Below are 25,263 nucleotides of genomic sequence, written 5' to 3'. Positions count from 1 at the left end.
CTAACCCTTTATCTGATATGCCACTTGCAAATATCTTCTCCCATTCTGTCGGTTGCCTTTTAGTTTTGCTGATTGTTTCCTTCTCTGTGCAGAAGCTTTTTATTTTGATGAAGTCCCAGTAGTTCATTTTTGCTCAACGTCTATTTTTTTAACGTTTATTTTTGAGAGAGAGAGAGAGAGAGAGAGAGAGAGTGCATGTGCGCATGCGCTGGCATGCTCATGAGTAGGGGAGGGGCAAAGATGGGGAACAAAGAATCCTGATGTGGGGCTTGAGCTCACGAACCTACAGCTCATGACTTGAGCTGAAGTGGGACACTAAACTCACTGAGCCATCCAGGTGCCCCTGACCAACATTTATCAATGCAAGGCAAAAAAGGAGGAAGAGAAGGAAGACTTTTTTTTTTAAAGACAACATTTTAATCAAGATGCCTTTACCGAAGAAAATGACAACAGCATAACATCTAGTATTGAATTCTCTTGTTCCCAAGCTGTGCCCATCTATGGTTTTAATGACAGGAAGCCCACGAGCTCCTCAGGTGGGAGATAATTTTAGTCAACATGGAACTTAACATTGATTTTGAAGTAGTAAAAATGTCCATATATAGCTATTAATTATATTGGGCCTTCAGTTCACACTGATAAATGTATACTGAGCAGTTATTACGAACCAAATGCTTTGTGTATGTATGAAGATGAAAAAGACAAGATTCCTGTCTGCAAGCTCAGCTCAGTGTTAGCGCTCTCATGGTGAGTTTCTTTTTTCTTTTTTTTTTTCTTTCTTTTTTTTTTTAAAATATATGAAATTTATTGTCAAATTGGTTTCCATACAACACCCAGTGCTCATCCCAAAAGATGCCCTCTTCAATACCCATCACCCACCCCCCGTCAGCCCTCAGTTTGTTCTCAGTTTTTACGAGTCTCTTATGCTTTGGCTCTCTCTCTCATGGTGAGTTTACATGAGGATCCTGCTTCACACAGACATGTAATTTGGAGAATCATGAGGATGGACCATACCCTGTAGTCTTCTATATCATTGTAATAACGATATGTTACTTTTTTTTTTTTTTTTTCAAAATTAAGGAAGAAGTCAAAGAACAGAACTTCCATGGTATTAATTGAAAGAAGAGATGAATATCCTATTAACTGTTGTAGACAGCATAGAAAGTGTTCAGCTAGGAATATGTAAGGACCTGATTGGCAGTCTGTCTCCCAGTGATGACTGCAGGTGTACTTACTGAAGCTCAAGTATTTCATTGCATGATTTGCAGAAATCTCAGAGGAGACAATCTAGGCCTGAGAAATGTTGAGATAGGAGTTACCCATGCTCCTGTAATTAAGGGTCCTCTAATTAGTTTACCCTAGGAGAATAAGGTCTTCACATTAAAGAAATTACTCAGCTTGATAGAATTGTCCAGTGTGAATAACATACTAGATAAAAGCATTTGTTTGGGGTTATGTGAATTTAATATTTAGCTCTCCCTGATTATAGCATGTTGATTTAAGCTGCTTTGTAGGGCTGCTTCTCGAATGAAAAGCAGGACCACATTCTTAGACTAGTTAAACACTCGTCTCCTTCATGGCTCTACATGGAAGACCTACCAGGGCTCAATAAGTGTCCTAATTTGCCATCCTAGTTTAAGCTAAACTTCTTTATTATTGGAAGTATTCTTTATTTTTATCAGCAGATTCAGAACTTCATTAATGAGAACTCTTCTGTTTCTTTGATAGATGAGTGCCAAACCAAATATGGAAATGCTAATGCCTGGAGATACTGTACCAAAGTTTTCGACATGCTCACAGTAGCAGCTGTAAGTTTATGGAAATCTTTGTAAAAGCTTAAGTATTTTCCTGCCAGTAACACTTTGCATACTTTCATCCAATTGCCATCTCAATTATATTGTTATCATTAGCATTCATCGATGAATTTAGATATGACTGGGTTTATTATTACACTTTCAACTCTGTTATCCTTTTTGCTAGTTAATAGATGAGCAGATTTTGTGTGTTCATGGTGGTTTATCTCCTGATATCAAAACACTGGATCAAATTCGAACCATTGAACGGAATCAGGAAATTCCTCATAAAGGAGCATTTTGTGATCTGGTTTGGTCAGATCCTGAAGATGTGGATACTTGGGCAATCAGTCCCCGAGGAGCAGGTTGGCTTTTTGGCGCAAAGGTCACAAATGAGGTAAAGCCAGTTTTTTTGAGAAAATGGTTTGTTGGTTGCTAGTAGACTACATAAAGAACTATGTGGCTATAGATAACAATCGTCTGTTTCTCATCTAGCTTATCATGTCTTCCTCAGTATCCACTTGGTAATATGTATAAAATAAATGTTTCTTTTCTTTCAAATATTGCAATTAAATGTTAATATAGCAAGGGCAAGATAGACACACACAGGTAAACAATTTTTACTATATTTTTAATTGAGATGTAATTGACGTCTAACATTGTATTAGTTTTAGATGTACATCATGATGATTTGATATGTGTATTTATAGTGAAAAGCCAACTTTTGAGGTTAGGCTGTTTTCAGTTAAAAAAAATACACACACATTACATACACATGTAGGGATGAGCTTATATAAGGAAGTAATCCAGCATAATGGAATGAAAGAGCTGGGTTCAGCATAATTGAAGTAAGTTATTTATGTTCTCTGAGCTTCTGTTAAGTTACAAAAGAAGGACGATAAATCTCAGAATTCTTTTAAGGATCATACTAAACCCTCAGTATGATAGATATTAATAGCAATATACTTATTATTACACCATAAAAACTTTTTTCATATCTGCTAGTACTTATAGAATGTTTTTTTTGTCCAGAAACTTCTAAGTAATCACGTGACTGGATGATTTCCATAACTTAGGCCAAAGCAGCTGTATTTGTGTGTAACTTACTAGAATTTTGGGGGTAACTAGTAGAATGGGTTTTGTAATCATGAGAACTCTAGTAGTAACAGGATTTATACTTCATTAGACATTATTCTTTTATTGATGTAGCATGATTTTTTTTTAACGTGCTGGTTACTTAACAAAACCTTTCTAAATTGCAGTTTGTTCATATCAACAACTTAAAACTCATCTGCAGAGCACACCAACTAGTGCACGAAGGCTATAAATTTATGTTTGATGAGAAGCTGGTAACAGTATGGTCAGCTCCTAATTACTGCTATCGTTGTGGAAATATTGCTTCGATCATGGTCTTCAAAGATGTAAATACAAGAGAACCAAAGTTATTCCGGGCAGTTCCAGATTCAGAACGTGTTATTCCTCCCAGAACGACGACGCCGTATTTCCTTTGAGGCCTTCGCCCATCCTGCTGACCCATTTTTCTGCCCTCTTCTTACCCCAACTCTCGTGTATTACCCTCTTCAATATACTTTTTATCGAGCACTTTGCTGCTGAAATGCTGCCTCTTGCCTTTTTTTTTTTAATTTTAAATTATCTAAATTTATTGTTTGTTACGGTGTCTATAGCAATGTTTTTCTATCAATTTTCTCCCCCATCCCATCCCCACCTTGGACTCATTTGAAAAGACTTGAGAAATGTCTTAATACTCACACTGCTGCATGTAGCTCTTGCTTATTTACTGGTCTGGGGGAAACAGGATGTGTTTCCTCTTTTTAAAAAGCCAATTGACAGAACAGACTACACCGAAATGCTCCTCCTTTTGTATCATTCAGCCTTTTGTTTTAGTTTGGTAAGTTTTAAGAAATTTCAGCAGCAAAGTTGTTATTCAGTGGGCACGATGGACTGCAGATGCCTCGAGTTATGTATACCTGTCCCAGATGTAAACGTCATTGTCCTTTGTTGGATGATATTTTAAGTGGATATAAAATAAATTGGTCTAAAGGGCTGCCCTCCTTGTTGTGTTTTTAAATTTTAGTTAAAACTGCTACAGCATACAACTTTGTACAGTAAGATAATTGTATTGATCTTTTTTCAGATTCCTTGTATTTTTTAATAAAGTACTCTTAAATAAAACCCAGATAGGTTAAAGTGTTAGAAATTTTAAACAGCTTACATTGTTAGTTTAAAGTTATTCTTTCCCCCCCCCTCCTAATCAGAGTTCTTGACCCTTTGGTTATTGAGTTTAAAACTTCAACTGAAATTCAATACTATTTATTTAAAAAAAAAAAAAAATCACTAAACTGTGCCTAAAGAACATAACTGCCATATTAATGTTTTGGTTTATATTCTCTAGAGTAATAGAAAAACATTTAATACTTGTAATGCTGATGTGTTCATTTGATACCAGTTGAGTAGAATGTGATCGATCCAGTTTACAAACTATCATGAGTATCATTAAGTAAAATCTGTGTACTTTTCGATGGGAATCATTCTTCTCTTGTTGTAACACTTGACCTTAACTTTTAGAAAGTGTTCATTTTTTAACTGCAACTGGAAAGGTTGAAAAGTCAGGACTCTTGTATTTGTGAACTGTAATTGGAAGCAAAATTTAAAAAAGTGTAGGAAGAAACAAATTGTCCTTTTTTTGTAAAGGTCTGTGATACCATGTTTCGGCTTTGTGTAAGTAATTTGAATATCCAAAGGGTGTGATGATCAGTTCTTTATATGCAACTGTCCACTTAATAAGGACAAGTGTTCCAGTGTCTCTTATGACTCTGGTCATAAGTGATGTCGGAATTTACTATTTTGTGAAATAGTTGGTATCCCTTTACTACTATAATTAATTTTTGTCATTCCAGGAAATCTTTGTGAAGCCAGCCAGTTAATAAAGCACTTTAGTATCTGTTCAGGTAGTTTTGAAAACCAACTTTTCCCCTTCAGGATAAGAACTTCCAGGTTACCTAAAAATGCAATAAAAAATCTTTATAGTCTAAGCTTCTTGGCACATAATTTTTCATCAGGGTTTTTTTTTTTTCTTTTTTATTAAATGAGCACAATAATGTTTTGTTTTTTGTTTTTTTTTCCACAACCACCTAGCTCCTTGTTTAGTTTCTAATTGTATAGCTATATGAAAGAAGTGGCTCAGACATTTGCTGCACACACTTGAACTGTTGGGTCAGTAGCTTTGTGTTACTGCCCTGACCCCAGTGTAATTCAGGGGGAAAGGTATTTTTATCTTACAGGGATATGTAGCTATGTATTTTACTAATTGTGAAACACTGGAAATTAATGATACAGACAACTTGGTGTGGTCTTTGAACAGCTCTCTGCAGTATTTTTTTCTGTTACCATAAATTGTATTTAAGTGCTTGCTCCTCTGCTTTGAAGTTGTATCAATAAAATCGGTAACCTCAGCCCTCCCTTCCCATTTGACACTCCCTAGCTCAGATTGATGTAGTTGTTTTAGTTATCCCTGTAATGTGACCTTTATTTTTAAGTCATGGTGTACTGCATTTGTTTGTCACTAGTTGGGCATGTGCCAATAATAATCTGTCCATTCCTTAATTGCCATCTCTATTTTGTCTGATTTTTTTCTCTTCAGCTGAATAACGGCTTTTTTGCATGAAAAAAAATAGTTTTTACTATTAGACATGTAAAGGGAAGAGAGAGTGAATGTATTGGACTTTGTAAGCCTAAAAGGAATATTTGGATCCCTCTACTAAATAAGGGCTATGTACGATATAGAGTAATCATGTAGTGGAAGATACTTGCAAGTCATAGATTTGTAGGCAGGAGGATCTGTTACTCCCTGTATCTAGGCTGAATGTAAAATCCTTTATGTTGTATTAATGGGGGTGATAACTATTTTTATTTGCTGATGATAATACTTGGTTTCTAATAAAGTGTCCTAGGCTCTAGTGAGAACTGTCTACTTTTAATTGCCAATGACTCCCTTTCCCCTCTTCCTGATACGCTCTTGGCTAGCTCTTTATAGGTTAATGCTTTTTTCTGAAACATGTCACCACTTTAAATGTGTTCATTTGGCTGTGAACGTAAAAAGCCTGGATCAAGAGCACATCTCATATGCAACATGCATCAGCTCCTACTCCGTCCGGATGACTAGAACTGTTGGAAGATTGTGACGTCTTAAACCCTGGGTTTTGCTTTTGAAATAAGGTTTGAAATACTGTTCATTGCATTAAGATTTGTGTGTTTTTGCTTTGTGAGCCCAGCACCAGGTTTTGGAAATGCCTGTATTGTGAAAGCAAATCTGAACTCTTTCTGAGCCTTTTTCGTTGTCAGAAATAGAATTGCTTTCCATCAGCCTCCAGAAAATTGTGTATCTGGAGTCGAAGAGATTTAACAGCACGAATCCAGATTTTTCATTGTAATTGTTTTTTAAATGCTAATGTTTGTAAAGCACCTTCAGTTCCTTGGATGAAAGGTGCTATATTCTCTCAGTGTAAATTAATAAAAAGATTATAGGAAGTTTGTCAGAAAATTTTATCTGATGCATAGTCTGTAGCATGTCCCGACCAAAAGTTAGCATTTTATATAACACAATTTAAACTAAAAAATGCTTATTCCTTCACTTGGTTGCTTGACTAGTAAACAGAAGCGAAACTTTTTCTTGTTTTGCATTTGACTTTGAGCTAAGTGTTCCAGTTCTTTAAAGGAAGTAGTCATTGTTATGTCCTGGACCCCATGCCCAGAACCATGCATCACGAGATGTCACAACTCTTTCAATTGTGTGTTTACAGTGTGTATTCATGCTGATGAAGTATACAGTAGTAAAACACCCAGAAGCATTTGCAAAGTCCCCTAGCATGGTGTCCGATACAGTAGATGCTTGGGGGACTGTTTGTTCCTTATTCCCCTCTTCTTAATTTTCTATTTCCTTACCAATCAGTTGGTGATTGCCTTTTTTACCCTCAGGAGAGTAAGACTATTCTGACTTGGATCACTCAAATATTTTCTTTATTCAAAACTGCATGAAATTTGTGAAGATTTTTTTGTGTGTATCCACAAAAATACTTACTACGTAAGTATGTTCCACTCAAACCCTGGACATCCACTATTCTCAGCACTCTGCTTTTGGGTATAAATGGGGATGAGATATAAAAGAATACATGGAGGCGTTATGGAATAGCATAAAGAATATAGGCTCTGGGATCAGATCTATGTAAAAACTCAGCTCTGCCAGGCAGTAATAGCTAACTTAGCTAAATGATGTACATGCCCTATTTTGTGTTTACCTTTACTATGGTTCTATGACTATATTACCTCTTTCTGTGCCCTGCCCCCCTGCCCCTTCAGATGAGGAAACAGACTTAGGATAGGTAACTTGTCCAAGGTTGCATAGGAGAGCTGGAACTTCAACTCCTTTAGGATATGCAAGAGTACATCTTAAACCCTCTTAAGCCATCTGAAGCATTATTGGTTTTTGTAGCTGTATGATCCTGAGTGAGTTGGGTTCTCTAGATCCTAAAATTCTGTGTCTAAAATAATACCATACAGGGTTAACCTCCAGATTAAAAACAGCACGCATAAAGCACCTGGTCCCTGGCCCGAAGCTGCTATTTATTGAGGGCTCACTCTAATATAGTATTTGCCCAAATTAAATGTAGTTGGGAAGTAAGAGTAATCTAAGGCAATAGATAGTTGCTAATATAGTGAGGCTTCTGGAAGTACAACAAATTTGGAGAAGGAAGTGTTTGACATAGGATAGAGTAATTGGGGAAGGCTTAAAAGAGGAAGTGTGAATTAAATGTGAACTGGAATGATGGGATATACATTTCTTATATAGTAAAAACACAGAAGCGGAGATTACTAGAACTTACATGTGACATGAAGATGGGACTTGAGGGTACCTCTTGGGAAGGCATAAGAAATGAAAAGCTACAGCTCTGTTGGCAGAACCATGTATCAGAGAGGAGTTGGCCAATTATGAAAGATCTTGAAAACCACATGGGATTTTAATCCCTATTTTTAAGAAATGTAATGCATGATATTTCAAAATTAGTCTTCTAGTGAGTTGGTGATCCTACCTGGAATCAGACCCCACCTGCCACAGTCTTATCTGAAAGATATTTCTGGTTTTTCCCCCTTCCCTTTCTGGTTTGGTTGACATTGAGACCGTCTAGTTTGTTGATTTGGGGATTACATAAAATATGAATTTGGGGAAACCAACAGATGTTCGACATGTTTTTCTTGTCAAAGCCATTTTAACCGACCCCCCTACAATTTACCATCATTGTTTTGTAGAAGGAATATTTTTAACATGAAATGTTTAAAAAAAAAAGGCCATCTCAATAAAAATGCCCTTTATGCCAAATAAATTTGGTTTTGTGAAAAACCAGTATCCTAATTTTTGCCATTTGTGAGGGTCTGTGAGAGATTTGTCCCCAAACTGGTGGTGTAATCTGCTCTAGGCTGTCACATTATTGATGCATAAAACATGTTCTAATAAATAGGAAATAGCAAAAGAGAAAGTTTTATGCCTCCTCCCAGCTCCAAATAGATGCCAGGGATCTATCAACAACAACAACAACAACAAAAACCTGTTCACATGGAATGTAGAGAGGCTGTAGAATACATTTAATTAAAGGGAACAATTTTATAAAATGTTAACGAGTTATGTCTTATTTTCAAGGATGATCTTAATGTAGAAGATGAACAGTAACATACTGTGCTTATGTGCTGGTAGTCTTGCATGCTTAGGTCTGTCAACAAATGCAGTGAAATTTATTTTTAAGTTGATTAGCTGGCATTGAATTTACAATCATCTGCAGCGTCACACGACGGTTAGGATCAATTCTATTTAGCCCTTCCAAAATGGAACATACTGCTTTTAGTTATGGCATCAATTCTGTTTGCAGTGATGATTTTTCTTTCATGGTAATTTTTAAAATCTCTTGCTTTCTTGGAAGCCAGCACCCAAGCTTGTGATCTTTTCTGCAGAGGACTGAGCATCTGAAACATGCTTTATTTTGGTAGACTCTTACAGTTTTCTTGCTGGATCCTCAATGAAGGGTATCTGTGAGCTGTGAGACCATTTCAGCATGATGTAGAGTCAGGGACCGCATTGAGGTGGTTCAAAATGAAGCTCGTTTTGGAGTTACCTCACCGTCGCACCTGCCAGAGGAGTTTGGGAAATTGCAGTGCTTGGCTGTTGGTCCTGGCGTGGTGCAGTGTTGGGGGGCGCCAGCAGGTGTGTGGAATGCAGGACGCAGAGCCAGGAGAACCTGCCGGCAGGTGTCTGGCGCCGGAGATGCAGTTTCTACTTTCCAGCGCACGGTGGCGCTTAAGTCTCCCCGGCGCTGCTAGCAGTCTCTAAGGCACCTCCGCCGCCACCTGCAGTCTCAACCAAACTCTAGGTGGCGGGATGTGACGGCCCGAGCGTCCAATCGAGCGCCAGGCTTTCGGCTACACTACAGTTCTAGCCAATGGGAGCCGAGGAGAGGCGCGGAGGAGGCGGGCCCCGCGGCATGCCAGGCAGAGGCGCGAGGCCCTCCTCCCGCCTCTCCGCCTACTCCAGCCTCCGCCGCCTCAGCTTCCCGAGCGAGCCCTGCGGCCGCCGGAGCAGCTCCCGCGGCGGAGCAGGAGCCGGATGGTCAGAGGAGCCCGGCAGCCCCAGCAGCCGAGGAGTCGCCTGGCCCCCAGGTGGGGCGGGGGCTCAGTCGAGGTCGGGGTTAGGGATGGCGTGGGGGCGCGGGAGCGGGCCCACGGGCAGCGGCTCGGGGCCGTGAAGCATTCGGGGCTCCGGGAGGGGAGGGGGGTTCAGGCTGAAGGGGGGGTCCGGGGGGCGCCCAGGAGCGGGGGAGCGGGCTGCGCGGCGATCGCATCCTCGAGGCCGGACGAGAGGGGCGTGTGAGGGAAGGGTCGCCGCGGGGTGAGGCTGGGGGCGCCGGGCAGGGAGGGGCAGGGCGTGCGCGCCCCGTGGAAGGGCCGTGGAATGCGGGGGGCGCGGGGCCTGGAGGGGCGGGGCTCAGGGGGGCAGTGCACGCTCGGGAGGGGGTGGGCACGGGAGAGGGGAGGCCGGAGGGGTTTGCGGGGGTGACGAGGCAGACAATGAGTAGGTGGAGGTGGGTGGTTTTGGGGAGCGGGGCTGTGACGAATAGGAGCTGAGAATGGAGTGAGGGACTAGAAGGGAGAGCAGGGTTTGGGCAGAGCAGACATTAGGGGAACTGTGAGTCCCAGGATTGCTTGGTCTTGGTAAATAGGGGAAACAGAGAGCATAAGGCATTTGTAAGGTCAGGTATGAGCCTAGCGAGCCTATGGTCCTAGAGGGTGGTGGTACGTTCAGTTCTTGACTGGCACAGTAGGGCCAGGAGATGTGTTCTTGTATATTACTTTTAGTTACCATCTTATTTGTTTGGTCTGTAGACTGACTGGCACGGTGGAGAAACCACCTCGAAAACGGAAAAGCAGGTAAGGCAAAATGCCTTCCTATTTTGCTTCGTGTTTTTCCATTTGCTTGGCTTCACCTGTGCCATACTGCATAGTTACACACGGTCGGTAGATGAAGTTTTTTATTTAGCTCCTTTCCTTAACGAATATAACTGCATCCAAGGTCTTTCTTTTTGAGGAGTTCAAAGTACTACCCTGTACCATTTGTGTGTATGTATGTAAGATTATATGGGAAAGAGACATGGGTAATTGAGAAATCTTAGTTTTTACTTTATTTTTTTAAGTTTATTTATTTTGAGAGAGAAGAGAGCACACACGTGAACAGGTGAGGGGCAGAGAGAGAGGGAGAGAGAGGATCCCAAGCAGGCTCTGCACTGTCAGCACAGAGCCCCATATGGGGCTCAATCTCACAAACCCATGAGCTGAGCTGAAATCAGGAGTCCCTTGCTTAACTGACTGAGCCCCCCAGGCACTCCCTTAGTTTTTTTCTTTAGCTGTAATTTCAACCTCTCCACCACCTCTGTTTAAAATGCTAATGTTGGGGCGCCTGGGTGGCTTAGTAGGTTAAGCAGCCGACTTCGGCTCAGGTCATGATCTCACGGTCTATGAGTTCAAGCCCCGTGTCCGGCTCTGTGCTGACAGCTCAGAGCCTGAAGCCTGTTTCAGATTCTGTGTCTCCCTCTCTCTGACCCTCCCCTGTTCATGCTCTGTCTCTCCCTGTCTCAAAAATAAATAAAACGTTAAAAAAAAAATTAAAAAAAAAATGCTAATGTTTGGGGCGCCTGGCTGACTCAGTCTGTAGAGTGTGCTACTCTTGATCTTGGAGTCCTGAGTTCAGGCCCCACCTTAAGCGTAGAGCTTACTTATAAAAAATAAATAAAATATATTTAAAAAGTTATTGAGCATCTACTGTGTGCTGAGTATTATGCGCAAGTGCTTTATATGTATTATCTTCTGTAATCTTTTTTTTTAATGTTTATTTTTGAGAGGAAGAGCATGAGTGGGGGAGGGGCAGAAAGAGAGGGAGACAGAGACAAAGGATCTGAAGCAGGTTCAGCGCTGACAGCAGAGATCTCGATGTGGGACCCAAACTCATGAACTACAAGATCATGACCTGAGCCGAAGTCAGATGGTTAACCAACTGAGCCACCCAGGAGCCCCATATCTTCTGTAATCTTGAAACACCCCAAGGAAGTATGTATCATAAGTTATCACTGTTTTGCAGAAGAGGGAACTGAGGCACAGAGAGGCCAAGATCACTCACTCATCTAATAAATGATAGAAACCAGATCTGAATCCAGGCGATCTGGCTCCAGAGCTTAAGCTCTTACCCATTATACTATACTGCCTCTAATAAACATACAATTGAAAATAGATTTTCTTACTGCTTCTTTCTTTTATCATTGTACATAGTATGTAGAGTCTAATAAACAATCAAACCATAGGGAACTAGAAACAGGGGGCTTAAGGAGTCCACAAACAACTGAATTATTCCTTGACTAATGAAGAAGAGCATGCATCCATCCCACAAACTTTTTTGTGTGCATTCCACATGTCAGATACTATGTAGCAGTTCTGTGTGGTCATTAGAAGGGTTCTTTTTCACAGATACAGGCCTAGAGAGAAAATAAGCTACAGTAGTGAGGATGGGACCAGTAGGACGCCTGTCGTAGTTAATACTTGGTAAGTTACTGATGTTAGTACACAGAAAACCTCAACAGTAAGTAGATAATGAAGTAACGGTGGAAATGCTGTCAGTTAAAGTTCCTTTGTCACTCTAGGCCTGTGCTGTTCAATATGGTAGCTATGTGCGGCCATAAAACACTTGAAATGTGGCTCACATTACTGAGGAACTGAATTTTAAATTTTATTATTATCATTTTTAATGTTTATTTATGTTTGAGAGAGAGAGAAAGATTGGGGGAGGGGCAGAGAGAGAGGGAGACAGAATCCAAAGCAGACTCCAGGCTCCGAGCTGTCAGCACAGAGTCTGATGCAGGGCTCAAACTCACAGACTTTGAGATCATAAGCCTTGAGATCAAGTCAGACGCTTAACTGACTGAGCCACTCAGGTGCCCCTGCATTTTAAATTTTATTAATTATAATTAATTTAAATTCAGAAAGTGGTACTTGACTCACTGGAAGGTATGTTTGGAACAATTTGGGTATGGGGATCTACTTTTTCATCTGGAAGTTTTATGAAATCTATATACAAGTCCCGTATTTCCGGTGAAAATTTAATGTCCGAAACAAGATGTGCTTGAAGTAAAAATGCACATCAGATTTCAGGTGAATATGAAAAAATGAATGTGAAATTTCTTATTTACTAATTTTTGTAGTGATTAGATGATGAAATCATTTTAGGTCTAGTGGGTAAATAAAAGTATTACTAAAATTATTTTCACTTTTTTCTTTAACTTTTTCTAACATGGCTATTCAGAACTTAAAAGCTATATATATGGCTTATATTAAATTTCTTTTGGACAGACTTTAGCTCTCATTACCCCACTTCCAGTCTCTTGGAGTGGCCTCCTGACTGCGTTCTCTACCTTAAATCTGTAATTCATTCATTACAAGTTGATCTTGTAATTCCCCTGTTTAAATCCTTCTGTGGTTCCCCATTGCTTATTGAACATAATTCAGACTTTTGAGCCCATAGAAAGAGACTGCCTTTCTCTTCTCCCTGTCTTCCCAGCCACAGTTGAATACTGTGGCCATGGAAATTCTCAATAATGGATCTATTAAATATCTACTATTAAGTGACTTAACTTTCTGCTGAATCCTGCACTATGAATTAATTGCTGAAGGTAACTCTGTGTTCTGTTTGCCATTCCCAGAACTTATATACTCTCTTTGCTTTGGGTTTTTGCACATGATTTCTCTTTCTCTCTGGATTACTTTCTCCTTGCTCCTTGGCAGGCTCCCTCTAAGACTTAGCTCATATGTCACATCCTGTGTGCAGACTTTCCCAACCTCTCCTTCACCTTATTTGCTCCCATAATAGCTTGTACATACACCTAAGGGTAATGGTTTGGGCTGCATTTGAATCCTAGCTCTGTCAAGTACAAGTTATGAGATCATGTATAAGTTAATAAACCTCCTTGAGCCCCAGTTTCCTCATCTGTATATGGAAATAATAAAAGTTCAAACCAGGGGCTCCTGGCTGGCTCAGTCGGTAGAGCATGCAACTCTTGATCTCTTGATCTCAGGGCTGTGAGTTCAAGCCCCACGTTGGGCATAGAAAAAAAATTTTTTTTAGGGGCGCCTGGGTGGCTCACTCGGTTAAATGTCTGACTTTGGCTCAGGTCATGATCTCATGGTTCGTGGGTTCAGGCCCGTGTTGGGCTCTATGCTGACAGCTCAGAGCCTGGAGTCTGCTTTGGATCCTGTGTCTCCCTCTCTGTCTGTCTCTCCCCCGCTTGTGTTCTTTCTCTGTCTCTCAAACATGAATAGACATTAAAAAAATAAATAAAATACTTAAAGAATAATTAAGAAAGAAATAGTCCAACCTTCAAGGGGTTGTAAAGTGCTTAGTACAGCGCCTGGCACATAGAAAATACACAGTAAATTTTATATGAAAAAGTAGCCATCAAATACCTTTATTTCCCACCCCTTTTCTAAATATATACAGGCTAAAGGATCAAAAATAAGGTATTAAGGTAAAGAAGAAATGAGAAAAGAATAATAAAATTAAACCAGTGGCAAAAAACTGTTTTAAACCAGTGGCAAAGTTGGTATATAGACTAGAAAATACTGCACAGTCACTAAAGGTGGGTTCCATATTTGGCTCTGAGTTTCCTCAAGCAAAGCAAAGAAGAAAATAAAGCTCAACTTCCAGATCCATGGTGTTTATAAAACCAAACACATGTTGTTTAAGAGAAACACAACTTTTTTTGAGTGTTAGTTTGAGAGAAATTTTTCTCAGAGGTCTTCATAGTGGGGACACTGGTTTTGTAAGGGGCAGAATCCCTGTGATAAACATAGTAGTGAGTTTTTAAAGATTGCTTCTTATAATGCTTTAAAAATTTTTTTTTAATGTTTTATTTATTTTTGAGACAGAGGGAGACAGAGCATGAGTGGGGGAGGGGCAGAGAGAGAGGGAGACACAGAATCTGAAGCAGGCTCCAGGCTCTGAGCTGTCAGCACAGAGCCCGACGTAGGGCTCGAGCCCATGAACCGTGAGATCATGACCTGAGCCGAAGTCGGACGCTTAACCAACTGAGCCACCCAGGCGGCCCAACTTCTTGTAATGCTTCTTAATCCAGGTTCATATGATGCCAGTGAACATTCTCCAAAGAGCCAAAGCAGTGTTTAAGTATACAGCTCACTGGTGGCTTGCTTGGCTTGGTTTAGAGATAAACAGGGATGAATAAGCTCCAGGGATTCTGTTTATTCCCAGCATCTAGACTTGTGTCTGGCACTTAGAAAACAGTTGGTTGAATTATTGAATGAATGTGTCCTTAAATACTTCTCTATGAATATTAGTTTTTTAATTAAACATTTTTTTTACTTTTATTTTTTTAGTAATCCCTACACCCAACATGGGGCTCGTACTCACGATCCTGAGATCAAGAATCCTGTGCTCTTCTGAGTCAGGCACCCCAAATCTATTTTCTTAATCATACTGAGACATTACTTCCCTTTATCATGATTCTCTCTCATTCATGGTTTAATTTTCTTAGGCTACAATTAGCAGTGATTTCATTTTTGCTCTGAAGGCTCATGGAATGTGTGCTTCTGTATTATTATATATAAAATTTTCATTTTGAAATATAAATATCGATAGATATACCCACAAACAGAGTTTTCAAGAGTGTTAAGGGGCTCTGTGACCAAAAAGCTTGAGAGCTGTATAAGAGAACGTATCATACATAAGAAAGACTAATTTTTCCTTAACTCTTAATTCTTGGGATGCTCTTTTAACACTACGTCCCTCCTAGAGGCACCTTTCCTTCCTTTGGGTGTTTGACATTTAAGGGTCCAGAATTGTTACCACCAGGAGTCCCCAGTGTGGGCTGCCTGAATATTGTTTCTTGCAACTAAGTTTTGATCAACATCAGGCAACAATGAGTTTTATCTTATATTCTCAGTGAAGAATCATGAGAGCTTGTATTTTGCATGTCTGATTATGGTCAGAGCCTGTGATCAAGTCAGGGTTTTGACCTGAATGGACAGCCAACATAAACCTATGAAGAGATCCTATGGGCAAGACAAGATTTTCCTCAGAAAACAGTCCTGAGATTGCTCTAAAAATAGCAAACAAAATGGCCAGTTAAGGCCCTAAAGATGGATTATAGGGAAAAGATGTAATGGTCATAGCCAGATTTTTTTTTTTTTATAGCTGGTGTTATCAGTTGCATACTGTGGTCATAAAAATTCTCAGTATCAAATGAAATGACTTTGTAATGAACACTTCCAGATGAATTAATTGTTGAATTTGGTCTTAAGCGTCCCTTTGAGTTGGACTGCTGTGTAGAGTTGTTGACTATTATACCATATATCCTATTAATGTTTGGAAAACTGTTGCCGAAAGTATCATTTTTATTTTTGGATACTTGCTCTTAAGTCATAGTGACTGAGGTTTGTTTGTTTTTTTTTTTTCCCTTAAGTTTTTATTTAAATTTCAGTTAGTTAACATATAGTGTAATATTAGTTTCAGGCATACAATTTAGTGATTCGACACTTCTGTACATCACCCAGTGCTCACCACCACAAGTTACCCTCCTTAATCCCCGTCATCTGTTTCACCCATCCCCCACCCACATCCCTCCACGTCATCTTTTTTTTTTTTCCTCCTCCACGTCATCTTTTGAGAACATTCCTGGTGTACACCAAACTATAAGGATGTTTTTTAAAAAATTAAGGTAATATGAGATAAGCATTTCATATACTACTGTTACTAATTTCGTGTGTATTTCTTTCCTCACTAAAACTTTTATTTCTTTATCTTAGTTCATCTTTGTATCCCTAGCACTGAGTGGGTGCTCAATAAAACTATAGCGAAACAATAAATGAATTAGTAGCAAGAAGGAGTTCGTGTAGGATGAGGCTTTAGTGGTTCAAAATACTGTGACACTATTTAAGGACCCTGATAAACTGTACTAGACCAAGAGGAGTTTTAAGATTAGGAAACTTGATCTCTCTGGTTTTGGAAAATTGTGAAAACTTCAACCTGTTGCTTCGTAATGTTTGGGTTATGAGTTAGAGCATCTTCCAGATCCTATTAGGAATAAGACCCATTTGTTTGGATATGATTCATGTTGATTAAAGCTTTACTGTGTGATTTGGGGGGCTTTTTTTTTTTTTTTTTTTAGTGATTAAAGCAAAGAGATGTAAACATTTTGATGGAATATGTAATTTGTCTGCATTACATTTGTATTCTAAAAACTTTATTTTTTTTAAAGTAATATTTATTTTTAGAGAGAAAACATGTGAGCAGGGGAGGGGCAAAGAGAGAGGGAGAGAGAGAATCCCAAGCAGACTCTGTGCTGTCAGCACAGAGCCCCACATGGGGCTCGATCTCACAAACCCAACTGTGAGATCATGACCTGAACCGATATCAAGAGTTGGATGTTTAACCAATTGGGCCACCCAGGTGCCCCTTTAAAAACATTTAAATGCTTTCTAGTCCTGGGTACCAAGGATATAGACATGATTAAGGTTTGGTCCCTGCTGGGTAAATCTCATATAGTAGAGAAGGCAGACCCAAACAATGGGAAAGTGTAATGACTTTGTATGTATACAAAGGGTTTTAGTAATTCTGCATACTGGTAGTCAGGGCACTTTCCACAGACATTTCATCTAAGCCTTGGAGGTTTTCAGGAGGTTACTTTGGTGGTAGTGTGACTATTGAAATGACAGAGTAGACCCTGGATATAGATGGACTAATGCTGAGGACTTAAGTGAGCTGAACTCAGGACCTAAACCAGGTCAGTGTCAGGTATGGAAAGGAAGGTGCTTTTCAGAGTTCTGTGCTGTGGTGTCAATTTTTAGAGATTAAGCAGTGGTTCCCAACAAAGGCAACTTTGCCTCCCGGAGCCATTTGGCAATGCTGGAGACATTCTTGCTTGTTACAACTAAGGGCATCTGGTGGGTAGAGGCCAGAAGTGCTGCTGAACACCCTACAATATATAGAATAGCCTCCCACATTGAAGAATTATCCAGCCCAAATTGTCAGTCATGTTGAAGCTGAGAAATCCTGGATTAGGGTCTAATCTCAGCTCTTCCAAATACTAGCTTTGGGCTCTAGAACAAATTATGGATTTAATCTTTCTGAACCTGAACTTTTACAAAGTGCAGGTATTGACAGTACTTACTTTGTAGGGTTACTAGCCTCCTCTAATAGCATATAGACCATGTGAGTGCAGAGATTTTTGTCTATTTAAAAAATAGATTTAATGGTGTAATGAATGTAAAGTACTTGATAAGTTACCTGACATGTTAAAGATTCAATAAATGATACCTGTTAACTATCATTAAATATTTTTATTTTGCCTTTCCTTCTAGCCTTTTTAAGAACATCTTTATTGAGGTATTATTTATGTTTTAAAAAAGTATGCCAATTTTAAGTATGCAGTTTGATGACTTTGGACAAGTGTATTCAGCTGTGTAATCACGATTTTGAACATCACCATTGCTGCCCTCCCGAAACCACTGATCTTTTTTCTCTATTGTTATACCTTTATCTTTTCTGAAATTTCATATAAGTAAATCATTCATTAGATAGTCTTGTGTCCACTTGGTATAACACTGTTGAGATTCATTCATGTTCTTGTTTGTAACTGTAGGTAACTTCTTATTGCTGAGGAACATTCCGTTGTATGATTTTACCACAATTTATTTACGCATTTGCCAGTTGGCAGACATTTGGCTCGTTTCTGGTTTCTAATATGAATACAACTGTTAATGAACATTTGAGTTAAGACTTTGGGCAGATATGTTTTCATTTCTCTTGAGTAAATGCCTATGAGTATACTTGCTGGGTCTTATGGTAAGTGAATGTTTAACTTCTTAAGAAGTTGCCATACTGTTTTCCAAAGTGACGGCACCATTTTGCATTCCTACCAGCAATGTTTGGGATTCCATATTGCTCCATATTCTTGCCAATATTTGGTATTGTCTTTCTTTTTCTTTTAAACATCTTTGTCGAGGTATAATGGCATACAGTAAGACTCACATATTTAAAGTGTACAGTTAAAAAGCATTAAAAATTTTTTTTTAATGTTTATTCCTTTTTGAAAGACAGAGAGAGACAGAGCACAAGCAGGGGTGGGGTGGAGAGAGAGGGGGACACAGAATCTGAAGCAGGCTCCAGGCTCTGAGCTGTCAGCACAGAGCCCAACGTGGGGCTTGAACTCACGGACCCGCAAAATCATGACCTGAGCCGAAGTCGGACGCTTAACCGACTGAGCCACCCAGGCTCCCCTAAAAAATGTTTTTTTAATTTAGCCTGAGAGAGAGAGTGTGTGTGTGTGCGCACAATTGGGAGGGGACAGAGAATCCGAAGCAGGCTCTACACTGAGGTCATGACCTGAGCCAAAGTCGGATGCTCAACCCACTGAGCGATCTAGGTACCCCTAAGTTTTGACACATGTGTATACCCTTGAAATCATGTGTATACATGTATATACCTTTAAAACCATTGCCATTGTTTGCTGTTCTAGGGGTGTATGGTGATATATATCATTATGTTTTTAATTTGCCTTTCCCTAATGACTAATCTTGTTGAGTATCTTTTCATGTATTAATTTGCGATTCATAAAACTTCTTCTGTGAGTTTTCTTTTCAAATCTTTTGCCCGTTTTTTAAAAATCAGTTGTTTGTCTATGTATATAGTTAAAAGGGTTCCTTTATGTATTCTGGGAATAAAGTATTTATCAGATCTATGTTGTGCAGATGTTTTTCCCCAGTGTATGGCTTGCCTTTTCCTTTTCTTCACAGTATCTTGAGCTTTTAGCTTGAATAATAGGTTGGATGGGAACATTTTTAATTGAGACAACAGAGACAGGAGCAAGTTTGGAAGGGTAAGATTATGAGTTTATTTTGACCGTATACAGTGTAAAGTGCTTCAGTGAACACTGTCTCTCATCAGGCAGGTGAAAACATGGGTCTGGAGCTGAGAAGGGAGAGAGTAGGGCTTTAGGTATAGACTTGGAAGTCATCAGTAAATACTTAGTTATCCCGGTCATGGAATGGAATAACAGAGGGGGACCACTTCGAGTGAAATGTGAAGAGTAGAGTGTCCTAAAAACAGGCTGTGGAAGTAGACCAGACTGCTTTCTGTCTTTTGGATGTTCTATCTTTGCAGTATTGTCTGTCCTTTGCAGTCTTTCTGTATGTAGTCCTCAAACAAATAGTGTTTATCTCTGGGAGACAGATCTCTGTACTCTGGTGAGAAACTGAGATTCTGGAGGGAGTTATGTTGAAAACGAGATGAACACTTTCCAATTTACACTGAAACACAGGAATGTCCTCTACTTAGAGTGTTTCTGTGTGATAGTGTTTGCCTTAGCAACGTCCCTACAGAAATGCAGTGGTGTTGGTAAAGCTGTTTCTTCCAGCCTGTGTCAGTGAAAACCTAAGGACATAACAACAAAATTCGGTTCTGTAAAAACAGATTCTGCAGGAGCCCAAGGTGGTACAGTCAAAGTGGTCAGCATTTTCATGGTAATACTGTACTCGAGTAAAACCTAGACAGGCTAAAGCAGTGATTATTTATTTATTTATTTATTTATTATTAGTTTTTAAACATTTATTTATTTTTGAGAGACAGAGAGAGACAGAGCATGAGCAGGGGAGGGGGAGAGAGAGAGAGAGAGGGAGACACAGAATCCGAAACAGGCTCCAGGCTCTGAGCTGTTTGTTAGCACAGAGCCCGATGCGGGGCTCGAACTCACGAACTGCGAGACCATGACCTGAGCTGAAGTCAGATGCTCAACCGACTGAGCCACCCAGGCGCCCCAAGCAGTGATTTTTAAGCGTGTTAAAAAAATGAGCCCAAAGGTTCATTGGGACTAATTCGAGGACTCCTCGGAAGGCAGGATGTCAGAAGTAGGCAGAAGAAAGTTAAACAGCCTAGCCTGTAAGGCTCCACTTCTACTTTATATGTGTATGTATATGTATTTTTAATATGGAAAATTTCAGATACAGACAATATCGGAACGCTACAGTGAACTTAAATTGTTCACCCAGCTTCAATGATTATAAGCTAAATCCCGTTTCATCTGTATACCTTCCTACTCTACCTGAAGCATATGCCATACATAGTTTTCATCTGTAAATGTGTTAGTATGTGTTGTTGAAAGATCAAGGACTCTTTTAAAACACATTACCACAATACTATTGACAATAACTTAAAAATATTCCCTTAGTGTTATCAAATATCTTATCAGTGTTCAGATTTCTACATTTGGCTAATCATTTTTTAAAATATGTGTTTGTTCAAAGATTCAGATCAGGTTTGTAACTTGCAATCTTTTGATTAGCTCTCACATTTATTTACTTAAATTTTATTTTATTTTATTTTTTTATTTGAGAGAGAGAGAGAAGGAGAGAGTGAGCAGGAGAGGGATAGAGAGTCTTCAGGCTGAGCATGGAGCCTGATGTGGGGCTTGATCCCATCACCCCGGGATCATGACTTGAGGTGAAATCAAGAGTCGGATGCTCACCCCACTGAGCCATCCAGGCGCCCTTCACAGTTTTTTAAATCTGTAGTTTTCCCACTCTGTTTTCCCCCATGCTGTTTATTTGTTGAAGGAACCATGTTCATTATTAAGAGTTTCCCACAATCTGAATTAAAAAAAATTTTTTTTTTAACATTTATTTATTATTGAGAGACAGAGACAGACTGTGAGCAGGGGAGGGGCAGAGAGAGAGGGAGACACAGAATCTGAAGCAGGCTCCAGGCTCTGAGCTGTCAGCACAAAGCCCGATGCAGGGCTTGAACCCACGAGCCGCAAGATCATGACCTGAGCCGATGTTGGATGCTCAACCGACTGAGCCACCCAGACTCCCCAAAGCTACTATATACTTTCTATAGGAGAGAATAGCCTAGAAAAAATTGTGGGTAATAGATTACTAATGGAGGGGCACCTGGGTGGCTCAGTCGGTTGAGTGTCCGACTTCAGCTCAGGTCATGATCTCGCAGTCTGTGAATTCAAGCCCCGTGTTGGACTCTGTGCTGACAGCTCGGAACCTGGGGCCTGCTTCGGGTTCTGTGTCTCCCTTGCTTTCTGCCCCTCCCCCACTCATGCTCTGTCTCTCTCTCTCTCTCTCTCTCTCTGTCAAAAATAAACATATAAAAAAATTTAAAAATATATATTACTAATGGAAAAATCTTAATGGAGCAACCTGTTCAGAACTTTCTTTATTTTTTTTAACGTTTATTTATTTTTAGAGAGAGAGACAGAGACAGAGACAGAGTGTGAACCAGGGGAGGAGCAGAGAGAGAGGGAGACAAAGAATCTGAAGCAGGCACCAGGCTCTGAGCTGTCAGTACAGAGCCCGACGTGGGGCTTGAACTCAGAACCGTGAGATCATGACCTGAACCAAAGTCGGATGCTTAAGTGACTGAACCACCCAGGCGCCCCTTGTAACTTTTTTTAAAACTACCAAGGTGGATAAGTTAAAAAGATACCCATAAGTTAGTAAGTTAGTTGACCATGTAGTAGATACAAATTACATTTAACAAAATCAGGTAACCAAGAAATGTTACAATATTTTAATTCCTTCAAATGAAATTAAATCCAACCTTGGGACATGTGCTCCCCCCACCCCTAATGCACCAAACTGATGAGAAAAATTCAATCTCAGTGATTAAGAATGGGTATCCATCCCTCCTTAGGGTGGTACAGGAATCTGAGGAACCAGGCAAAGGGTGAAAGGTTCGTTTTCAGTCCATAATGGCTGTGACTGGTAAGCATGTTGTGTAAGAGGATATGGTTCCTTGAAGTTCGGTGGCTCTAACAGTTAGGGCCAACTTTAGGCACACGGATTTTTACTAGGTGTGGGGATTCTGGTGTAGAAGTGTCAGCTTTCCTGGGTACAGCACACACCCACCTCCCTCTGAGGACCTGTCATTTATCTAGAGCCCTGGCAGGAAGTGGGCTTGCAGGCCTCTTCTTTTTGTGGGTCCCAAAGAATTCCTTCCCCTTACCAAACAGTTCATTCCTTTTTTCTTCTCGTTTCTACCTTCGTGCCCTCAAAGGTATTGTAGTTCCCCCCCTCCCCTCAGCATCATCTCCTCAAGGAGCTCACATTTTCAGAAAACAAAAACGAACCTCCCTTGAGGCAAGGACCGTCTTCTTGGGGTCTGGGGAATACAGTGAAAACAAAACGTCCATTGATGTCTTAATAACTATCCAGCTCCTTTTTTTTACGTTCAACAATTCTTTTAGTCTCTGTAGTGGTTTTAAAGACTGTCCACAAATTCTTTGATTCTCCTTTCTTTAAAAGATGGAGCTTAATTCTCCTCTCCTTGAGTGTGGGCTGGACTTTGTGCCATGGAAGTGATGAGACCTCACTTCCCAAATCAGGTCGTCAGGAGACTTTGGTTTGTTTCTTTGCTTCTGTCTCTCATCACTCCCTCTGAAGGAGGCTGGCTGCCATGATGTGAGACGGCCCTGGACAGACAAGAGTCACTTGCCACGTTATGGGGACAGGCAGTCAATGGCGAGGGCCACATGGTAAGGAAGAGAGACTGCCAGCCACCAACCACATGAGTGAGCTTGGAAAGGGATCCTGAATTAGTTGAGCCTTGAGATGACTACCGCCCTGGCCAAAAGCTTGACTTACTATCCTGGCTTTACAAGGGCTGAGTTATATGAGCCTGTGATTTTTTTTGGCGGGGGAGGGAGGTAGTCTCTTTTCTTTCCACACTGGCTCTATTGTACCCAAGGGATGAATCTCTGGCTAAGTTTTCTCTCCTTCTGGATAGGTCTCTGATGGGCACTGTGTGCCTGTGTGTCTGTATGTGTGTTTTGGAAGCAGCTGTCTTTTGATTAAAGGCATTGCAGGACAGTTTACTTTCAGGCAGTGATGTGTGCCTGTTGTAATAGCTGAATCTCTACCCATTTGCTTTTCTCTTCAGAGTCCCTGGTCTTTTGTCCCACAGATTGGGAGGTAGTCCCATGCTCATGTTCACTCTTATTAAGATAAGAGCCAGAAGGTCGTAGCCCAGTGAAATTCACTTTTCCTCTGCCTGGTATCTGTCACCAGGTTTTGAACTTTTTTCCTACCCCTTCTTGGCTGTCTGGGAAGAGTGGACAGATCACACTTAGGTAAGCTACTGATGGTTAATTTTATGTATCAACTTGACTCGGTCACGGGGTGCCTAGACATTTGGTCAAATATTATTTTGGCTGTGTGTCAGGATGTTTTTGGATGAGAGTAACGTTTGAATTTGTGGACTGAGTAAGGTAGCTTGCCCTCCCCGAGATGGGTTGGCCTCATTCAATCAGTTGAAGACCTGAGAAGAACAAAAAGGCTGGATAAGGGGGAACTTATCCAGTCCTGCCAGACTGCTTGAGTTGGGATATCAGTCTTCTCTTGCCTTTGGACTCAAGCTGAAACCTTGCTCTTCTTGGGTCCCGAGCCTGCTGGCTCTCAGACTGGAACTTATACCATAAACTTTCCTGGTTCTCAGGCTTTCAGACTCCAACCAGTACTACACTGTTGGCTCTCCTGGGTCTCAGCTTGTTGACTGCGGATCTCGGGACTTTTTGGCCTCCATAATTTCATAATCCAGTTATTATCCAGTCTCTCTATGTAGACACACAATTACACATCCTGTTGGTTCTGCTTCTCAGGATAACTCTAGTATATAAGCCTTGTCTTTTTAATTTTTTAAATTTTTATTATTTTTTTAAAGTAGGCTTCACACCCAGCATAGATCCCAATGAGGGGCTTGAACTCACCTGAGATCAAGACCTGAGCTGAGATCAAGAGTCAAACTCTTAACCAACTGAGCCACCCAGGCGCCCCAAGCCTTGTCTTTTTTTATGGCCTTCTTTTGTCTCATCCCTGGTTTGCCAGAGTGCTCCTAAACTTGTCATAGCTTCTGCACAATGAGCTGTGGGTTCTCTTCGTGGATGCAGTCTGCTGTAAATGGCCATCTTCACCACAAGCTCAGCAAAAGAAATGCTTGTGTTTTTGTAAACTTGGCAGTTGTTTTGGAAACATTTCACACTAAGGCTAGGCATCATTCTTTTTTTTTTTTTTTTTCTTTTTTAGTATTTTTTTTTAATGTTTATTTTTGAAAGAGAGAGACCGAGTGTGAGTGGGGGAGAGACAGAAAGGGAGACACAGAATCTGAAGCAGGCTCCAGGCTCTGAGCTGTCAGCACAGAGCCCAATGTGGGGCTCAAACCCACGAACTGTGAGATCATGACCTGAGCTGAAGTTGGACATTTAACCAACTGAGCCACCCAGGTGCCCCTGCACATCATTTCTTTATATTCTTATTTTGCAGTTGGGTTTCTTTTTCCAGGCTCTCTCCATATATTCTGTGGGCCTCAGAAGCATATGTACCTGTTTGGCAGTATTCTAGAAGTTCTTCCTGGATGAAGGAACCCATGATGAGAGTGTTCCCACATGGTTTCCCAAAAGTGTGCAAAGTGGCAATCAGAACTTTTAAAGTTTTATTTGTTTGTTTGTTTGTTTGTTTATTTATTTATTTATTTATAAAGTAATCTCTATGCCCAGTGTAGGGCTTGAACTCATGACCCTGAGAACAAGAGTCATATGCTCTTCTGACTGAGCCAGCCAGGTGCCCCAGAATGTTTAAATTATTGTGATAATTTCCAAACTCTAGCATTATCTATATGTTTTTAGAGAACAGCTGCTGAAAATAAAGATTTTAGATTTAGAACAGTTGCCATTAGCCTGTCTTTCCAACAATAGATAAGCAAGTCATTTATCTATTGTGGTGACTCCTGGCTGGTGATGAGAAATTGTCATCAATGAGTAAGAGGATTCTTACTTTTTTATAAAATAGGAATATGCAT

At 40.3% G+C, this 25,263-nt stretch overlaps 2 protein-coding genes across 3 annotated transcripts in view; both read left to right on the top strand.

The window, feature by feature from the left end:
- The window catches only part of PPP6C (protein phosphatase 6 catalytic subunit), a 33,342-nt gene extending 29,296 nt beyond the window's left edge, over positions 1 to 4,046 (top strand). Inside the window, exons 5-7 of the mRNA XM_042911812.1 lie at positions 1,729 to 1,808; positions 1,981 to 2,190; positions 3,056 to 4,046. Of these exons, the coding sequence (XP_042767746.1) occupies positions 1,729 to 1,808; positions 1,981 to 2,190; positions 3,056 to 3,304 (539 nt within the window). The 3' untranslated portion in view covers positions 3,305 to 4,046. The remainder of the gene's footprint in view (positions 1 to 1,728; positions 1,809 to 1,980; positions 2,191 to 3,055) is intronic.
- A 5,349-nt stretch (positions 4,047 to 9,395) lies between these two features.
- SCAI (suppressor of cancer cell invasion) overlaps positions 9,396 to 25,263 on the top strand; it is a 144,681-nt gene continuing 128,813 nt past the window's right edge. For both annotated transcript variants that reach the window (XR_006196007.1, XM_042913622.1), the window contains exons 1-2: positions 9,396 to 9,515; positions 10,239 to 10,283. Coding sequence is in view for 1 of the 2 variants with exons in the window: in XM_042913622.1 (XP_042769556.1) it covers positions 9,463 to 9,515; positions 10,239 to 10,283 (98 nt within the window). In the remaining variant the exon portion in view is untranslated. The remainder of the gene's footprint in view (positions 9,516 to 10,238; positions 10,284 to 25,263) is intronic.

This window comes from Panthera leo, chromosome D4 (genome assembly GCF_018350215.1).
Source record: "Panthera leo isolate Ple1 chromosome D4, P.leo_Ple1_pat1.1, whole genome shotgun sequence".
Lineage (NCBI taxonomy): Eukaryota > Metazoa > Chordata > Mammalia > Carnivora > Felidae > Panthera > Panthera leo.
This window is presented reverse-complemented; position numbering and strand designations above follow the sequence as displayed.